At 33.3% G+C, this 21,430-nt stretch overlaps 1 protein-coding gene across 3 annotated transcripts in view; it reads left to right on the top strand.

Annotated features, from left to right (window-relative positions):
* The window catches only part of IFT57 (intraflagellar transport 57), an 89,157-nt gene that overhangs the window by 22,177 nt on the left and 45,550 nt on the right, over positions 1-21,430 (top strand). For all 3 annotated transcript variants that reach the window (XR_012488065.1, XM_074301117.1, XM_074301116.1), the window contains exon 6: positions 296-418. Coding sequence is in view for 2 of the 3 variants with exons in the window: in XM_074301117.1 (XP_074157218.1) it covers positions 296-418 (123 nt within the window). In the remaining variant the exon portion in view is untranslated. The remainder of the gene's footprint in view (positions 1-295; positions 419-21,430) is intronic.

Below are 21,430 nucleotides of genomic sequence, written 5' to 3'. Positions count from 1 at the left end.
GTTTCCCCTATCTTCACATTGGGTAGATTGGACTAGTAGATAGTCTAGAATAAACTCCAAGGTCATTTTCAACTTTAAGTCTGTGATCCCAGGATTCCTATATTCTCACTACTTTACACAGAGTTTCGAATAATTTTGCTTTTGACATGAGTAGGATGAGAGAATAGTTTCTGTTCCCATTATAATTTCAGTAGTGCTGTGCCTGATTTAAATTGTGTACTGCTGCTAAAACGCTTCAAGATTTCACCATATCTTTTTATAAACCCTCAATCTTGTAATATCTTTCTTTTCTTAGGATATGAACGAGTCTGCCAAACAAGAAGATATTTTGGAATCGACAACAGATGCTGCAGAATGGAATCTAGAAGTGGAACGTGTACTACCACAACTGAAAGTCACGATTCGGACTGATAATAAGGTATGAAGAGACAGAAGAGGCATGATGGTGGAGCTAGCTGCTCCTGTCAGTACTACTATGATAGTGTCCCTTCCCACTCCCATCCCCCCAAATGAGCCAGACAGATATCTAAGTGAAAAAGCCAAAGATGCCTCCTTCCTCCTCTTCCCCCCTCTCTTTTTCTTTCTTCTCCTCTCCTCTCTCTTTTTTTCTTTCTTCTCCCTCTCTCTCTTTCTCTCTGTTTTTTCTTTTTTTCTTTCCTTTTTTCTACACTAATTGTGTATCTAAAGCAGAATGGCACCAGGAGATTTGTAACAGATTTGTTCTAAAGTTCCAAACTGATTTGAAAAAAGGTATTGTCTCGGTGTTCTTTCATAATGGGCCTTAGAATCTGTTTCATTTTAGAGTTGATGACCAACTTAGTTCTTGACAACTACAGAATTTATTAGGATGAAGTTTTCTGGACTTGAATTAGTTTTATTCCTCTTTCTGTTCAAAGCAACTTGGTCTAGGAAAGCAAAACCATGTTGTTTTGCTTTTTTAAAATATATTTGTTTATTTTAAAGTTAAATATAAAATAAGAAAAAACAAAATCAAAAAAGACAGAAGAAAGGGGAAAAAAAATTGTCATTGTTATGTGTCCAGCAGAACATCAGGGAGGATTCAAAATATATAACAATAAATTTTCATTTCAAGAAAACATATATAAAAATAGAAGACAATGTATTTATAACTATTCATTTTTTCTTTGCTTCCTTGTAGAAATTTTTTTATTCTGCTGGGTATTTTTTACTTTATTCTTTTTTTCCACCTTCCTCCCCCCACATAACCCAAGCTATATTCATATATATAGTCATATATACGTGTGTATATATGTATATATACATATATAATATATATAAATACATATGTGTAGGTAAATATATATATATAAAAACACATAAATATATTTATATATATATTTACCTACACACATGTATTTATTTACCTACACACAGTATACATATATTTATTTATATAAACATATAGATACATCAGCATACATATATGCATACATGCATACATGCATATATACATATATCTAAAACAATATTAATATGGCTAATATAATGTAGATTTTTCTCTTGAAATTTTTTATAGTTTGACTTTGTCTGAGATCAACTACCCTACTTTTTCTTTCCTAATAAACTCTACTCCTGATCATTATTATTGTGTTTATGTATATCTCTTATTTCCTTTCCCTGCTAATTTTTCTGCTTTACTTCCAACCATTAACTTTCCTTGCTATTACTTACCTTACCTGCCACCCCTCTCTCATGTATCCTTTTCTTCCCTTCTCTCTTCATCCTTTCCCTCCCTTTTTATCCCATTCCCATTAATCCATTTACCCTCCTATATCCTATCTTATTCTATTTACTTTCCTCTTATTGTTTTAATAGATTTTGGAGGGTGCTAGACCCTTCTTGGTGTATATGTGTGTGTGTGTGTTTTGAGCATACTGTTTTAACAGTCATATAATGATTATTTAAGATAATATCTACTTATTTTAGGGGTATTCTCACATCTCCTATGTTAGTATATGTTCATAGGATTTAGGAACTTCTTTTTCTCTTACTAGATCTTGCTGAAAATTTTAATTTAATTTATTGAAATTTCATTTAGTGCTTAGTCCTCTCAGGAAAATACTTTGTCCAAGACTTTGGTCATATCAGAATAAAACTGCATGTTAAATTAATAGCCAATTTGTTATGATGCCAGGTATTAAAATATAGCAAAATGTTGGTAAATGTTAACATGTTAGTAAATTAATAATATGAAGGAAAAATTTAATTTTTAAAAATTTTACAAGCAAACTCAAATGTAAAATCTCATTACTTTAATTTTAAAACATATGATTAATATATGTATATTAAACATTTATTCATATATCTGGGTTTCCAGCAAACATGCTACATAATACAACTAATAAATCATGTAAATCACAAATGTTAATGGGTAAAATAGCATTTGGAAAATTAAATAGAGGTTAAATCCTGTAGCAATAAATTTTACTACAAAAAAGTTTCTGTATGACAAAAGGATTTCTAGACCCTTATTAATACCTGCTTCTCCTTATAATCCAGTATGACAAAATCACAATATGCTAAAAAAAATTTGCATAATAAGATTTGACCTGTATTTGATCTTGTAGCAGCTTATCCACATTGTAGGCATACAACCTAGCAGAAAATAAGTCATTTCATAATTCTAGCTTTTGTAAACCCATTTTTAAAGGGAATTAACCAAAATTTTCCAGGTTAAAAAAAATGATACTTGAAGTAGATATGCTATTTCAGGGCAAATGTCAGGGTCTTTGATGATCAAATTCAAGAACAATGGACTTGCATTGAAGACTTGCCAGTAGTTGCCTGCTGGCAACACAATTCCTCTATTGCCTTCAGGAACCAAATGAACTTTTTGATCTAAGTTTTTATAATATATTTAAAACTGTTATATGTTCTGTTTGGTTAAATGGTGTTGAAATGTTCAAAGGTGGAAAAAAGATTTGGTGCCTTTAAGGAACATCTGGCAGTAGTTAAGTTATAAAATGATGAGAACATAAGAGGTGGGTGCTGAATGGGTCAAGAGATATAAAGCAGGAAAAAAGTACTTAATGTATTTTCATTTGGGGGAAGATTTTAGAGAGCTTTGAGGCAAAGCACACAAAAATGATGTGTTGGCAAAGGAGTAAGAATACTAAGATTCACTCCACTTTTTCCCTGTGTAACTTTGGACATGATAACTTAACCTCCCTGTACCTCTGTCTCTTTATCTATAAAATATGGCAGTTGGACTAGATTTTCTCTAATGTACTTTTGGACAGTTTTTAAATGCTATATTCCTATTAGCTCTTAGCATTAGAACAGGTGTATTGTTTCATAGAGAGAAATTAAGTCATTTATCTGCTCAGTAAAAAAAAAAATAGTAGCTATTTCATATTAATAAGACATGGACATTCCAAATACAGAATTTTTAAATGTGAGTTCTGTTAAGTGATCATTAACTTTGTCAATGAAAAACAAATGTTCTTAAAATATTAAAGAAAACAAATTATAAGTAATGAGAATTGAATGGCAAGTTTAGTGACAGGAATTTGAATTTATAAACGGGGATTTATATTTCTGTTGGTTCTTGCTATGAAATTGGCAAAATTAAACAAATTAATGAAAAAGGTGCTAAAGGAAGGAGTATGTGACTATAGAGTTGTTGAGACACAAGGAAGGAAGCTTAGTGCAGCTATCAAGGTGTGAAGAGGTGACAAAGGCTAATAAGGACTTTTAAAAAGTTTCAATGCATTAAAATATTTGGAGATCAAGCTCCCAAAGCTTAGAAATAAACTTGCAGAGACTCAATTGCAAAGTGTTCCTAAACAAATAAAGAACAAGTTGTTAATTCTCCTTGAAACTGGAAGAATATTTGGTTTGACAATTTGACAGTTTTGTTGCTGTTGTCATGTTTATGATTCCATGGACAACTGTGTTCATAGGGTTTTCTTGCAAAGATACTGGAGTAGTTTGCCTTTTCCTTCTTCAGTAAAGTGACAGTATAATCAAAGTTAATATACAGTTTTAATGCTCTGCCAATCAAACTATCCAAAGAGAGAAAATGTAGAAATTGATAAAATAATAACAAAACCCATTTGTTGAAATAAAAGGTCTAGAATATCAAGGGGAAAAGATGAAGGGAGAATAGCCATTTCAGATCTCAAACTGTATTGTAAAGCAGCAGTCATCAAATCTATATGGTATCAGTTTAAAAATAGAAAAGTTGATCCATGAAAAAGGAGAAATTGAACAAAGAACAAATAATGGAACTCTGTCACACAGTGTTTGATAAACCTAAAACCATAAATTTGGGAAATAACTTCTTATTTGATAAGAATTAATAGGAAAATTGAAAAGCAGAATATTACAAAATTGCAAACAAATAAGACTCCAAAGCAAACCCAAAGATCCCAACTTTTGGGATAAGAATTCATTATTTGACAAAAACTGCTGGGAAAACTGGAAATTAGTCTGGCAGAAACTAGGCATGGACCCACATTTAACACCACATACTAAGATAATATCAAAATGGGTCCATGATTTTGGCATAAAGAATGAGATCATAAATAAATTAGAGGAACATAGGATAGTTTTATCTCTCAGACCTGAGGAGGAGGAAGGAATTTGTGACCAAAGGAGTACTAGAGATCATTATTGATCACAAAATAGAAAATTTTGATTACATCAAATTAAAAAGGTTTTGTACAAACAAAACTAATGCAAACAAGATTAGAAGGGAAGTAACAAATTGGGAAAGGTTCTGATAAAGGCTGCATCTCCAAAATATACAGAGAATTGACTTTAATTTATAAGAAATCAAGCCATTCTCCAATTGATAAATGGTCAAAGGATATGGACAGTTTTCAGATGATGAAATTGAAACTATTTCCACTCATATGAAAGAGTGTTCCAAATCACTATTGATCAGAGAAATGCAAATTAAGACAACTCTGAGATACCACTACACACCTGTCAGATTGGCTAAGATGACAGGAACAAATAATGATGAATGTTGGAGGGGATATGGGAAAATTGGGACACTGATGCATTGTTGGTAGAGTTGTAAAAGAATCCAATCATTCTGGAGAACAATCTGGAATTATGCCCAAAAAATTATCAAACTATGCATACCCTTTGATCCAGCAGTGCTACTACTGGGATTATATCCCAAGGAAATACTAAAGAAGGGAAACGGATCTGTATGTGCCAAAATGTTTGTGGCAGCCCTTTTTGTAGTGGCTAGAAGCTGGAAGATGAATGGATGTCCATCAATTGGAGAATGGTTAGGTAAATTATGGTATATGAATGTTATGGAATATTATTGTTCTGTAAGAAATGACCAACAGGGTAAATACAGAGAGGCTTGGAGAGACATCAACTGATGCTGAGTGAAACGAGCAGAACTAGGAGATCGTTATACACTTCAACAATGATACTGTATGAGGATGTATTCTGATGGAAGTGGATATCTTCAACATAGATAAGACAGAATCAGCAACACCCAGAAAAGGAACACTGGGAAATGAGTGTAAACTGTTAGCATTTTTTGTTTTTCTCCCCAGATTATTTTTACCTTCTGAATCCAATTTTTCCTTTGCAACAACAACAATGTAAAGGTCTGGTCGTCTGCTGTCTCAACTCTGATCTAGGCTAGCCTTGACTAACTCCTTGCCCTCCTGCCCTCCTCTTTTATCCTAGCAGAGATTGTAGTGAGAACTCAACAGGGCTTGTGAGAAACACTTAAACCAATGAACTTGCTCCCTCAGAATTCCAAAGGTATAAACTCCCTTTAAAGGCCTGAACCAAAGATATGAAATCTGAGCCAGAGAACTGTCCAGACAACCTGAGTTCTCACCTTGTAATCCTAACACAACAACAACAAAATTCGGTTCTGCACATATATATTGTACCTAGGATATACTATAACATATTTAATATGTATGGGAATGCCTGCCATCTAGGGGAGGGGGTGGAGGGAAGGAAGGGAAAAATTCGGAACAGAAGGGAGTACAAGGGATAATGTTGTAAAAAATTGCCTATGCATATGTACTGTCAAAAAATGTTAAAATTATAAAATTAATTTAAAAAAACCCAAAAAACAGGCTGAGTTTGAGATGACTATAAATCTGTTTAAAATGTCCAAATGGCAGTTGATAATGTCTGACTGGTGTTCAGGAGACTAGGTTAGACATGTTGATATGGAAGTCATTAATATAAGATGATAATTATACAAATGGGAATTGATGAGGAGACGAACAATTGTCATAGTAAAATAAAAATTAAATTTCACCTTAAAAAAAAAAATAAGACTCCAAAGAAGAGCTCTGAAGGGTCATCATATTTCCTTCCTCCAGCTACCCTCCCCTGCTGTCACATATACACATTCCCTTGCAAACATGGGAAGTTAATGGATGTGGAACATTGCATATATTTTTATATTTTGGGAATATAATGATTGCTTTTGCTGCATTTTTTATCTTCTGCTTTTTAATTTTTCCCCTTAAAAATCTTTTTCTTTTTTTTTTTTTTAACATTGGAGAGAGTACAGAGAAAATTTTAGGTGAAGTAAAAACAAAAGGTTATCAAATATTTCCTTTTAAAAGGTTTTTAGAAATTTAAAAAGTATAAACACCCAAAAATAAGGTTTTTTTTATCTCAGTAAGAAAAATTTTGTAATCATTTGACAAACATTTATTGTCTACTATGTGATAGATATTAGGGATAGAAATGTAATATATTTTCTACTCTTTTTATGATAATTTTTTGTTACAAAGTTAATCATTAATAAACATTTTTTAAGTTTCTCATAAGAATTTGTTTTGTTTTTTAAATTTTTATTTTTTCCACTTACATATAAAAAACAACTTTTTTGTTATGTGTACGTTAATTTTTTTTCATATTGTGCAATATGTTGGGAGAGAAAAATCAGAACAAAAGGGAAAAACCACGAGAGAAAGAAAAAAGAAGAAAAAAAAGTGAACATAGAATGTGTTCATTTACATTCAGTCTCCATAGTTCTCTCCCTGGACGTGGATATTGTTTTCCATCCAAAGTTTAATGGGATTCCCTTGGATCACTGAACTGCTGAGAACCAAGTCTATCATAAGCTATCATCATACATTCTTGCTGCTACTTTGTACAGTGTGTTCCTGGCTTTGCTTGTTTCACTTAGCATTGGTTCATGTAAATCTTTCCAGGCCTTTTTAAAATCAGCTTGTTCATCATTTTTTATAGAACAATAATATTCCATTACTTTCATATATCAAAGCTTATTCAGCCATTCCCCAATTGGTGGACAACTATTTATTTTTAAATTCTTTGACACCACAAAAAAGAGCTGCTACAAACATTTTTTCCCATGTAGGTCCTTTTCTTTTTTTATGATCTCTTTGAGATATAGACCCAGTGGTGGTGGCACTGCTGGATTAAAGGCTACACAGTTTTATATTCCTTTGTGCATAGTTCCAAATTCCTCTCCAGAATGGTTGGATACATTTCACAACTCCTTCAACAATGCATCAGTGTCCCAGTTTTCCCACATCCCCTCCAACATTTGTCATCATGTTTTTCTGTCATTGTAGCCAATCTGATAGGTATGAGGAGATAACCTCAGAATTATTTTAATTTGCATTTCTCTAATTTAGAGCATATTTTTATATAATGATAGATAGCTTTAATATTTTTTTCATTTGAAAAATGTCTCTGTTCAAATAATTTGACCATTTATTAATTGGGGAATGACTTATATCCTTACAGTTCTTTATATATTTCAGAAATGAGGCCTTTATTAGAAACATTGGCTGTGACATTTTTTTCCCTAGCTTTGGCCTTCCTTTCTAATCTTGTTTGTGTTGGTTTTGTTTGTGCAAAACTTTTTTAATTTAATGTAATAAAAATTGTCCATTTTGCATTTCATAATGTTCTTAAGTTCTTCTTTGGCCATAAAATCCTCCCATTTCCAAATATAGTAAGCTATCCCATGCTCTGATAATTTGCTTAGAGTATTATCCTTTATGCCCACATCATATAACTCATTTAGACCGTATTTTGTCCTGAAGTGTGAGATGTAGATCTATACTGAGCTTCTGACATATTACTTTCCAGTTTTCCCAGAAATTTTTGTGAATGAGTGATTTTTTATCCCAGAAGCTGGAGTTTTGGAGTTTTAAAATACTATAATATATAGTTACTAAATATTGTGTTATATGTATTTAATCTATTCCATTGATATGTCATTCTGTTTTTTAGATAGTACCATAAGTTTTTGATGACTGCTGTTTTATAATAGAATTTTAGGTCTGGGACTGCTAGGCCATCATCCTTTGTATTTTTTTTTTTTATTAATTCCCTTGATATTATTGACCTTTCTTTCATATGAATTTTGTCATCATTTTTTCTAGTGTTATAAAATGTTTTTGGCACTTTGATTAGTGTGGCCCTGAACAAGTAGATCAATTTAGGTAGAATTGTCATTTTTAGTACATTAGCTTGGCTTAGCCATAAGCAATTGATATTTTTCCAGTTGTTTAGATCTGACTTTATTTGTGTGAAAAGTGTTTTGTAATTGCATTCATATAATTCCTGGGTTTGTCTTAGGAGTTTAGACACCCAAATATTTTTATTTTGTGTACAGTTATTTTAAATAGAATTTCTCTTCCTATTTCTTATTGCTGATCTTTGTTAATAACATATATAAATGCTAATGATTGTGTAGGTTTATTTTATATCTTGCCACTTTGCTAAAGCTGTTAATTGTTTCAAGTAGGTTTTGGGATGATTCTTTAGGATTTTCTAAGTATATAATATCATCTGCAAAGATTAATAGTTTTATCTCATCCCTGCCTATTATAGTTCCTTTAATTTCTTTGTCTTATTACTAATATATCTGATATAATATTGAATATTGATAATGTGTTTCACTCCTGATCTTACTGAGAATGCATCTAGCTTTTCCCTATTACAAAGAATACTTACTGATGGTTTTAGATATATGTTTAAATTTGGGTTTTTTCTTTTCTTTTTTTAATCAACTTAACCAAAGGTTTGTTTTGTTGGTTTTTTTCCCTAAAACTTAATTTTTTTAGTTAGTTCAATAGTTTTCTTAATTTTAATTTATTAACCTCTCCTTTGATTTTCAAATTTGGTGTTTAATTGCAGTTTTTAAAAATTTGTTCTTTTTCTAGCTTTTTTAGTTGCATGCTCAATTCATTGATCTCCTCTTTATTTTATTCATATAACTATTAAAGATAGAAAATTTCCCCTAAGAACTGCTTTGGCTGCATGCCATAGATTTTGGTATGTTGTCTCATTATTGTCATTCTCTTAGATGAAATTATGATTTGTTGTTTCACTTATTCATTCTTTAGAATTTGATTATTTAATTTCCAATTGGATTTTAGTCTATCTCTAGCTCTTTAATGAATGTAATTTTTATTGCATCATGATTTGAAAGGGAAGCGTTTATGATTTCTGCTTTTCTGCATTTGATGGTGAGGTTTTTATGCACTAATACCTGGTCAATTTTTTGTGTAGGTGTTGTGTACTCCTGAAAAATAGGTATATCTCTATTCAGTTTTCTCCAGAGAGCTACCATATATTAAATTCCCTAAGATTCTGTTAACCTCCCCAGTTTCTTTCCTATTTATTTTGTGATTAGATTTATCTAATTCTTAAAGAGAAAGGAGGAGGTCTCCCATCTGTATAATTTTGCTGTCTATTTTTTTCCTGTAACTAGCTTACCTTCTCTTAAGAATGTTGATGTTGTGCCATTGCAAATACATTTAGTATCAATAGTACTTCATTGTTGGGATCAGAATTGCCCCACCCCTTTACTTTTTTTTGCTTCAGTTAAAGCATAATATATGCTTTATAATATATGGAGCAGACTCCAGTCTTTTACCATTACTTTGTATGTATCTCTGTTTCAAATATATTAAAATGTAAACAATATATTGTAGGATTCTGATTTTTAATCCACTTTGCTATATGCTTCTTTTTTGTGGGAGAGTTCATCCCATTCACATTCACAGTTATGATTACCAGCTGTGTATTTCCCTCAATCCTATTTTCCCCTTGTATACTTTTGTTCTTTCTCCCCCTACCCCATCCCTTCTTAGTAGAATTTTGTTTCTGACCCACCCCATCCTCAAGCCTGCCCTCCCTTCTATCACCCCTCCTCCATTCTCTTACCTTTTTCTCCTACTGTTTATGCCCTCCTTTCTATCCAGCTCCTCCCATTTTCCCCCTTTCTCCACCTACGTCCTTATGGAGTAAGATAAAATTCTATTTCCAATTAAATAAATGTTATTCCTTCTTTGAGTCAAAACAGATGAGATTAAGCCTCAGGCAATGCTCATCCACCTCCCTTTTTTTCCCCTCTATTGTAATAGGTCTTTTGTGCCTCTTCACATTATCTAATTTATCCATTTTACTTCCTCTTTCCTTTTCTCTTTTCCACCCCTTAATGTATTTTTCTTTGATATCATCAGATCGAAGTCATTTCTCATCCACACTCTCCATGCATGTATGCTCCCTCTAACTACCCCAATAACAGATACAGTTCTCAAGAGTTAAAGACATCATTTTCCCATCTAGGGTTGCAAACAGTTTAATCTTTAAATAACATATATTTTTCCCTGTTCACCTTTCTATGCTTCTCTTGAGTCCTGTATTTGAAGATCAAATACTCTGTTTAGTGCTAGTTTTTTCAAAAGAAATGATTGAAAGTCTCTTACTTTATTGAAGATCCATCTCCTCCATTAAAAGATAATGCTTAGTCTTACTAAGTAGTTGATTCTTGATTATAATCCCAGGTCCTTTGCCTTTTGGAATATTGTATTCCAGGTCCTCTTATCCTTTTTCTATGTATACATATTTATGCAGTTATCTTGCTGCAGAAGAAAAATCAGATCATACAGGAAAAAGTGAGAAAGAAAACAAAATGCAAGCAAACAACAACAAAAACAGTGAAAATACTATGTGTGAACTACAGTCAGTTCCTACATTCCTCTCTTTGGGAATAGATGGCTGTCTTCATTACAAGAACATTGGAACTGGTCTCAATCATCTCATTGTTGAAGAGAGCCACGTCTATCAGAACTTCATCATATAATCTTGTTGCCATGTACAATGATCTCCTATTTCTGCTCATTTCACTCAGCATCAATTCATGTAAGTCTTTCCAGAACACCCTGAAATCATCCAGCTGGTTATTTTTTACAGAACAATAATATTTCATAACATTCATACACCACAATTTATTCAGCCATTCTCCAATTGATGAACATCCATTCAGTTTCCACTTTCTTGCCACTACAAAGAGAACTGCCACAAACATTTTTGCACATGTGGGTCCCTTTCCCTCCTTTAAGATCTCTCTGGGATATAAGCCCAGTAGAAACACTGCTATGGAGTAAGATAAAATTCTATTTCCAATTAAATAAATGTTATTCCTTCTTTGAGTCAAAACAGATGAGATTAAGCCTCAGGCAATGCTCATCCATCTCCCTTTTTTTCCCCTCTATTGTAATAGGTCTTTTGTGCCTCTTCACATTATCTAATTTATCCATTTTACTTCCTCTTTCCTAAGTCAAAGGGTATGCAGTTTGATAACTCTTTGGGTATGGTTCCAAATTGCTCTCCAGAATGGTTGGATCTGTTTACAATGAATCAGTGTCCCATTTTTCCCACATCCATTCCAACATTTGTTTTTATCTTTTCCTGTCGTCTTAGCCAATCTGAGAGTTCTGTAGTGATACCTCAAATTTGTCTTTATTTGCATTTAGTTGATCGGAGTGATTTAGAACATCTTTTCATATGACTAAAAATGATTTTAATTTCTTCATTTGAAAATTGTTCATATCCTTTGACCAATAATCAATTGGAGAATTGCTTGGATTCTTATTTGAGTCAATTCTGTATATATTTTTGAAATGAGGCCTTTATCAGAACCCTTAAATGTAAAAATGTTTTCCCAATTTATTGTGTCCGTTCTAATCTTGTCTGTATTAGTTTTGTTTGTACAAAAACTTTTAAATTTAATATAATTAAAATTGTCTATTTGGTGTTTAATTAGGAGTTCCAATTCTTCTTTGGTCACAAATTCATTTCTTCTCCACAGATCTGAGAGGTAAACTCTCCTAAATTCTTCCACTTAGCTTATAATATCCTGGTATATGCTGTTAAGTATGGGTCAATGCCTAGTTTCTGCCATACTAGTTTCCACTTTTCCCAGCAGTTTTTGTCATTTAGTGAGTTCTTACCCAAAAGCTGGAGTCTTTGGGTTTGTCAAACCCCTCTGATCCTCTGAAGCTGCCAGATCCTGGGTAATCCAGACTGTTGTTTCTTGTTATTTGATTTGTTTTTGTTTTGTTTTGTTGGCATCTTGGTAGTATTTTTTTCCTTGAGATTATAGTTCTGGAGTTTTGCAACAATGTTTCTTCTAGTTTTTCTTTTGGTATCTCTTTCCAGAGGTGATGGTTGTATTATTTCAGTGACTATTTTTGCCTTCTGGTTCTAGTATATTAAGGAAGTTTTACTTGGTGATCTCTTGAAGAATGCTATCCAGGCTTTTTTTTTTGGGGGGGGGGGTGTTGTGGCCTTCAGGTAGACCAATAATTTTAAAATTATCTCTCCTGGATCTAGTTTCCAGGTCAGCTATTTTGTCAATGTGGTACTTATATTTCTTTCCTTTTTTTTTTTTTTTTTTTTCATTCTTTTAAGGTTTGTTTGACTAATTGTTGATATCTCATAAAGTCATTAGCTTCCATTTCCCTGGTTTTAATTTTTTAATATTTTATTTTCTTCAGTTAGCTTTTGTATCTCCTTTTCCATTTGATTAATCCTACTTTTCAAGATGTTTTCTTCAGTGGTTGTTTTTTTTTTTTTTTTTTTTTTTTTTTTTTGCATTTAGCCAATTGTATTTTTTCATTTTCCAGTTTTCCTTCTACCTCTTTTATTTTCCTTTTAAAATCCTTTATGAGCATTTCCAAGAAGCCTCTTTAGGCTTGATGCCAATTCATATTACTTTCTGAGATTTCCCATGTGGGGGCATTTTGTCCTCATCTGAGTTGGTCTTTTAGTTTTCCCTATCACCATAGCATCTTTCTATGGTTAAGGTTCTTTCCTTTCTTGCTCATTTTCTTTCTTTCTTTCAATTTTTAAGCATGCTCTCTGCTCCTGGGCATTATCTCCTAAGAATCTTGAACAGCTCTGAGGTTTGACTTGAATTCAAGCCCAGGAGCCCCTTGTATTTGGTGTCTTGGCAATTTGTCTTCTGCACTGGGACTGGGGGCTGTCCCACTAGTCTGTTTTGCAACTGAGCAGGACCAAGAGTCTCAGTTGCTTATCTTCTGTGATTTAAGACCCTGCCATTGGTTTTCCCAGACTTTGTCTGAGATGGGCTGAATATCTCTTTCATGTCAGTGAAACTGACTTTCCTTGAAGTCCTTCTAATCTGTTTCAAGCTGGAGAATGGTTTCATTTGTGAAATTATATTCAAAGGTTTGATTTCATGTGGTTTTCAAGGGAAACTGGGGAAGCTTGAGCAGCTTCCTGGCTTCAATCTCATCTTGGGACTGTTGCCCAGAACTCTTATATTTTCTACTTTCAAAGAACTTGTATTTTATATACAAGATGAGAACATATGTAAGTATATCAGAGTTTAAATAAAAAAGAAAATTAATACAAATAAAGGAGAGAGATATGATAGCAACTGGGAAAATCAGGAAAGGTTTTATTTTTAACTAAAAAAAATAATTTATTGCAATTATAGAATTATCATTATTATATGTTCACTACTCATCTCTTTAATGAGCTATTCTAGAATTTTTCAAAAGTAGAAGTAAATCTCACTCATTCTCTTTAAAGTTTACATTCTTTTACTTTAAAATTTTGTTTTTCATTGAGGCAATATTTGTCTTTCTCCAGAAAATCTTATGGAAATTCTTAACTTTCATGAATTTTCAAACATCACATCCTTCATACTTCTTTTTTTTTCATGTTAAACATGTTAAAGTGTATCTTAAATACAACATATGTGTACATATTTATACAGTTCTCTTGTTGCACAAGAAAAATCTGATTTAGAAAGGTAAAAATAGCCTGGGAAGAAAAACAAAAATGCAAGCAGTCCACACTCATTTCCCAGTGTTCTTTTCACTGGATGTCGCTGGTTCTGTTCATCACTGATCAGTTGGAACTGAATTGGATTTTCTCATTGCCAAAGATATCCACTTCCATCAGAATTGATCCTCATATAGTATTATTGTTGAAGTATATAATGATTTCCTAGTTCTGCTCATTTCATGTAAGTCTCTCCAGGCCTTTCTGAAATCATCCTGTTGGTCATTTCTTACAGAACAATAATATTCCATAGCATTCATATACCATAAGTTACTCAGCCATTCTCCAATTGATGGGCATCCCTTCAGTTTCCAGTTTCTGGTCACTATGAAAAGGGCTGCCACAAACATTTTTGCACATACAGGTCCCTCAAAAAAGGTTTAATATAGACGTTTGTTCTTGAGCTGAATCTTGAAGGAAGAATTCTGTGAGGCAGAATTGTAAAGGGGGATATTAGAGGCATAAGATGCAAAGAGATAAAGAAAAGAACAAAGGACAAAACTTAAGTTAACACTTATATTTAGAAAAAATAATATGGATGAGAGAGGCCAAGAAAGGAATGATCAGTAAGGTAGAAGAACCAGGAGAGAATGAAGTCACCAAAATTCAGAGTAGAATATAACCAGGAGGAGAGAGCAGTCAACAAGGTCCAATAGAGCAGAGGTCAAGAAAAATAAAACTTTGTGAAAAGATCATTGGATTTGGCAATTAATGGATATTGGAGATTTCCGTTAAGTAATGAGGTCACAAACCACATTACAAAGGGCAATGTCAGGTGTGAGTGAGTGAAAGAGAGAGGAGCAATGGGTGTAGTTGGGATTTTTCTAGAGTTTGAGAAAGAAAAAAAAAAAATATTCAAACGGTGTATACCCTTTGACCCAGCAGTGTTATTACTGGGCTTATATTATATCCCAAAGAGATCTTAAAGAAGGGAAAGGGATCTGTATGTGCAAGAATGTTTGTGGCAGCTCTCTTTGTGATGGCCAGAAACTGGAAACTATGTGGATGCCCATCAATTGGAGATTGACTGAATAAATTGTGGTATGTGAATATTATGGAATATTTTTATTCTATAAGAAATGATCAACAGGAGGGTTTCAGAAAGGCCTGGAGAGACTTGCATGAACTGATGCTGAGTGAAATGAATAGGACCAGGAGATCGTTGTGTACTTCAACAACAATACTGTATGATGATCAATTCTGATGGATGTGGCCATTTTCAACAATGAGATGAACCAAATTAGTTCCAATAGAGCAGTAATGAACTGAACCAGCTACACCCAGCGAAAGAACTCTGGCAGATGACTATGAACCACTACATGGAATTCCCAGTCCCTCTGTTTTTGTCCACCTGCATTTTTTATTTCCTTCACAGGCTAATTGTACACTATTTCAAAATCTGATTCTTTTTGAACAGCAAAACAACTGTTTAGACATGCATATATATATTGTATTTAATTTATACTTTAACATATTTAACATGTATTGGTCAGCCTACCATCTGGGGTGGGGGAAGGAGGGGAAAAATTAGAACAAAAGGTTTGGCAATTGTCAATGTTGTAAAATTACCCATGCATATATCTGGTGAATAAACTATTAAAATATTTTTAAAAAGAAAAGAAAAGAAACTTTTAAAAAAAGAAAAGAGAAGAAAAGATTCTGAATAGAGTGGAGTGAAGTTTTAGGGACTTTTTTTGGAGTTCTTTGTTGTATTTAAGATGGGGAGACATGATTGTGTTTAAAGGCAAAAGGGGATCATAAAGGACACTAGAGGAAGACAGCAGTTTTAGAAGTAGAGAACTGAGGATGAGGTGTAGGATACTGATTGAGAGTAGATGAAAATAGGGCAGGATGGTGCCACTGGGTGGTTTGTGGTGATTCACCTAGACATTCATAGCCACGAGGAACCTAGCAAATCTTAAAAAGTAATACAAAGTCACTTTTTGGCCAAAAGTTTTTAATCCATGCTGACTTCACTCTGGCCAACCTCCATCCCTGTTCTTCATAGGAACTTTAAACTCCATCCCTGGGCTTGTAGGTATCCTTTCATTTTTATATTGTCTGGAACCAGGGCTCTTTTGTGTACATATTGGCAAGTTACTTCAAATCTCATTCTTAGTGCTCTCTTTATCCTCCCTTTCCATCTCTTTTATGTGTCTTTTCCCCATTTGAATGTAAGCTCCTTGGGGACTTCCTTGTTTGCTTCTTAGTTATGTCCCCAGTGCACACTGCCTGAAATATAACAAGAATTTAATAAATATTTTAATTACCTAGTTATCTAAGTCTTGAACAAAAATAACTGAAGACCATCAGGAACTTAGAGCTATGATGGTTGCCTTGAATAACAACAGATAGCCCAAATTCCACATACTTACTCAAGCAAAAATCTAAATATACCCACAGACTAAATGTTCTTCCAAGAAATTCAGTAAGACAGTATAGTAAATGACTTTCACCCAAGAATTGCACCAAAAAAAATCACCCAGAATCCCACGAGCTATTATTGTTCATGGAAAGAAAACCTTCTAGCAAAGCCAGTGCCAGTGAAAGCTAGCAGCCTTCTAAAGCAACCAGAGATGATATAGAGATATATAGCTTGCAAGATTCTCTATCTGGAGGCAGCATGGAGAGCTTTCCTGAGAATGTACCAATATGGTCAAAAATCCACAGGGTGGACCTTAGAAGCCCCTAGGAACACAACCACCAATATGTGTTTGGCAAGATTTAGAATGGATCATTCTAAAGCTCTGTACCTAGTCATCAGGCAGCATGGGGGGTGGGGGGGGGGGGAGATAGTACTAATGATCCATAAGGGACTTAACCCTGTGAAGTGGAGGTCAGTTCAGGAACTTAAATGACTTAAGTGGAGACCAAGCATGGTTAAGCAACCCACCAGAAGCACACCTAAGGTGGGGGCCTCCTCCTGACATAAAACCCCAGTTTAAGAACTAAAGCTGGAGAAATGAGTTAAACCAAAGAAGCTAGACTAAAGAATATCCAGATCCAGAAATGACAAAATTCCAAACCCGTATGAGAGAGTTAATACCATAACAACTTCAAGCAGAAACTACTGGGAAGAAATAGATTTTACATAAAAATTACATGATGCCTTATAGAAATTAAGTAAAAAATTTAAAAATGAATTCAAAGTTCTATAGGAAAGAATTGGAAGATAATATAAATTACTCCGAAAAAACCTAATAAACATTACATATTTCCTGAAAATTAGATCAAACAAAATTCTATTAAAGTTATTGAATAGGGATCTGACATGGTGAAATTTGTGCTTTTGGAAAATTATTTTAGCAGCTGGAATGGAGGATATTCTAATAGAATATCTGAACAAATAGACCAAATATCAACCTGTTGCAACAATCCAGGCATGAGGAAATGAGCACCTGTTCTAGGGTGATAGCAGTGTAAGAAGAGAGAAGGGAGTATATTGGAGGAAAGCTCTGGGGCTGGTGTTAAGAAGATCTGAGTTTAAATCTGGCCTCTGATACTTGCTAACTGTGTGACTTTAGCCCTTACCCTGTCTACCTCAGTTTCCTTATTTGTAAAATGAACTGGAGAAAAAAAAAATGTTACTCTAGTAACTTTGTCAAGAAAACCCCAAATGGAGTCACGAACATTCAGAGATGACTGAAACAACTAAACAATCATAAATTTTTAATTTCTTGTTGTATATTCAAGGATATATTTCTAGTAAATGTTTAACATCTAGTCTCTCTGAAGAAAAAAAAAAAATAGTCTGCTCATATATTTTAGCCAATTTCTAAGGTGTTAAACACTCATACTAAAATTTAATTCATAGGCAAGTCAGAACTGCTTCCAGCAATTTTGTTGTTTTATTGTGTCTGCTTTTTTATGACTGCATTTAGAGTTTTCTTGGCAAAGATACAGATGAGGAAACTGAGGAAGTGACTTTTTCAGGGTCACAGAGCTGGTAAATATCTGAGATTAGATTTGAACTCATGTCTTCCTGACTCCAAGCCCAGTATTTTACTTACCACACCTCCTTAGTTGCCCACGTCTGCAGTTGCTGTCAAAGAAATAAGTGTAGTGGGATCCTATAGCTACCACATTACATTGTAATCAGCCAACCAAGAAACCATTTCAAGCAATATTTAATAAACACTTCCAAACTTAATTAGCAAAAACTTTCATGCTGGTTCTACAAACCTCAGATAAGAATCTGGTTTTTATAATTATATCGAGAATAGCACTTGCCATTCATCTATAGGGTGGATAAAAGAATTCTATCACCAAATATAGGGAAGAGAGAACATTTGGTGATAGAATTTCTTTGAAAATAGTTCTTTTAGGGGCAGCTAAGTGGCACAGTAGATAGAGTACTAGCCCTGAAATCAGGAGGACCTGAATTCAAATTTGGCTTCAGAATTTTATACTTCTTAACTTGTGACCTTGGGCAAGTCACTTAACCCCAATTGCTGTAGCAAAAAAAAGAAAAAGGAAAAGGAAAATAGTTCTTTTTCTTCTTCCTTTATGATATTTAGACATAGAGACCAATGACAACTCCTCCTTTCTGTTCCACTGCTCTGAGTTCAGTCTTTTTATTTTTTTCCTTTAATCATATCTACTTCTTTGTGACCCATTTGGGATTTTGTTGGCAAAGATACTAGAGAGCTTTGCTATTTCTTTCTTCAGCTCATTTTACAAATGAGGAAACTCATTTAAGTGACTTTTCCAGGGTCATATAGCTAGTAAGTATCTGAGGCCACATTTGAGCTCAGGAAGATAAGTCTTTCTGGCTCTAGGCTCTTCTTGACCACTGTGCCACTTGACCATCCTTTACTGTCCAAATATTCTCTCAATGGAGCATCAAACCTAAATGACTCATTCATTACAGCATATTATTCATATAGCTTATTAGTGCTCAGAAAAGTATTATATTTAGCAGCAGTATATAAAACAGGAAGGTAACTGTTAAATTAATCATCTTTAACAAGCATTTATTAAGAACTTACATGTCAGATATTGTGCTATGCTCTAGAGATTCAAAGAAAAGCAAAAGAGGTATATGCTAATGATCTAAATATATTATATATAATATGATATTAAATAGACTTTTCTCCCTCAACATTTAGTAGATCCATGTACTCTAGTTTTGGGGAAGAATTAGACAGTTTGAAAAACTTTATCCTTATGAGACAATAGAACAGATTTAAATAGCAAAAGTCAAGATTTAGGCAAAAGAGCCATATTGTTAAGCTAAAAAACATTTGTTCTTTGTTCTTTCTATTTCTATTTCTTGAAATACATCATAACTGGGGCAGCTAGATGGTGCAGTGTATAGAGCACCAACCCTGAAGTCAGCAGGATCTGAGTTCAAATTTGGTCTCAGAAATTTAACACTTCCTACATGTATGACCTTGGGCAACTCACTTAACCTCAATTACCTCAACCAAGAAAAAAAATACATCATAACTTTTTAGTTGATATTTTGGTAGTGAAAATATAATGACTCCAAGTTTAATAGATAGCTGCCAGTTTTTTTAAATTCTCATTTTCAGTCAATTTAGCCAAAATCAATTATTTCCAATTGGCATTTTCTTTCTGAATATTTCAGATTGAGTAAATCCACCTAGAAGATAAAATTTTACATTTTACAGATTGGTTAGAAAAATATTATAATAAAGTCAGGCATCTTCCATTAAATTTGATATAGTAAAATAGAATTATGCTCTAAATGGTTTACAAGTGCTAATGGATATAAATTATCTGTACTTTTTCACATTCCAAATAAAACACATTATTAAAGCTTCTTTTAGGTAATTATCTCCTTAAGTACTCACTTTTCTCATTGAATTTAAGGAGTTATACTCAGATACACCTCTGGTTCTACTTTTGTTCAACTCCTGGCTAAAACAAAAATTTATTTTGGCTAAAATGACAGTGTCTTATATTACACATAATAGCTGGAGCAATTAATAGTTACAACTTTGTCATTAAACACATGCATATGCACACATGCTCATAAGAATAAATTCTCTTTAGAATCAATGTATGTCATTCTTCACATTTAAATTTGTTTTTAAGTATCATGGAGATGGGGAAGATAAGTAATAAAGGGCAGCAGTCATATAAATCTATTATGAATTTCTTTTAAATGGTCTAGGATCAGTTGTAAATCAGTCCCATGTTTAGTTGGCACCTAACCAAACACTTTACCTTCTTGCCCTTCTAGAAGAAAGTTCAGATTTGTTCCGTATATTGCTTGCCAGCAACAAAATACAGAAAGGAATGGTTCCTTTTCATTTCTTTTCTGCATTTGACAAAGCCTAGGCATTAACAATGTGCAACTGAATGACAGTCTTTTAGCTGCATGGAGGCTTTCTATTTTGTAGGTTATTCATAGTTTTAATTCTGGGAAAACTGGAAAACAATCTGGCAGAAATTAAGCTCCTGTTGCTTAGCACATTCAAATCATTACCTTTTGCCGCAGCCTGTGCTCATAGAATTAAACCTTATTTTAACAGTAGTTTAACATTCATTTTTAAATTTTCGGTTCCAAATTCTCTCCTTCTCCCCAGCACTTCTCCCATCTATTAATGAGGCAAGCAATATACAATATACATGTGAAGTCAGGCAAAACATATTTCCATATTAACCATGTTGCTAATTTAAAAAAAAAAAAAGACAAGAAAGATAAGTGAAAAAATGGGCTTTACTCTGCACTATATCAGTTCTGTCTCTGAAGGTGTGTCATGGATCATTGTACTGATAGAGTAACAAAATCTTTCACAGTTGATTATCTTTACAATATTGCTTTTATTGTATACAGTGTTCTCTTGATTTTGCTCACTTCATTTTGCATCAGCTCATAAAAGTCTTCACAGGTTTTTCTTGTCATTTCATACAACACAATAGCATTTTATCATAATCATGTGCCACAATTTGTTCTTTAATGATGGACAGTCCTTCAGTTTCCACATCTTTACCACCAGAAATAATTGCTGTAAATGTTTTTGTACATATAATCTTTTTCCTTTTTTTCTTTGATCTCTATGGGACACAAATCAAGTAGTGGTATTTATGGGTCAAAGGGTAAGTATAGTTTCATAGCTCTTTGGGCGTAATTTCTAATTGTTCTCCAGAACATTTTAGAGTTCCACCAATAGTGCATTGATGTTCTAGCTTTTCCACATTCCCTTCAAGCAGTTATCATTTTCATTTTCTGTCATGTTAGCCAATCTAATGGGTATGATGTAATACCTCATATTACTATTGATGGCTTTGATGTCTCCTTCCGAAAACTGCCTGTAATTATCCTTTGATCATTTATAATTTGACAGTGGCTTTTCTT

Source organism: Sminthopsis crassicaudata, chromosome 3 (assembly GCF_048593235.1).
Source record: "Sminthopsis crassicaudata isolate SCR6 chromosome 3, ASM4859323v1, whole genome shotgun sequence".
NCBI lineage: Eukaryota > Metazoa > Chordata > Mammalia > Dasyuromorphia > Dasyuridae > Sminthopsis > Sminthopsis crassicaudata.
This window is presented reverse-complemented; position numbering and strand designations above follow the sequence as displayed.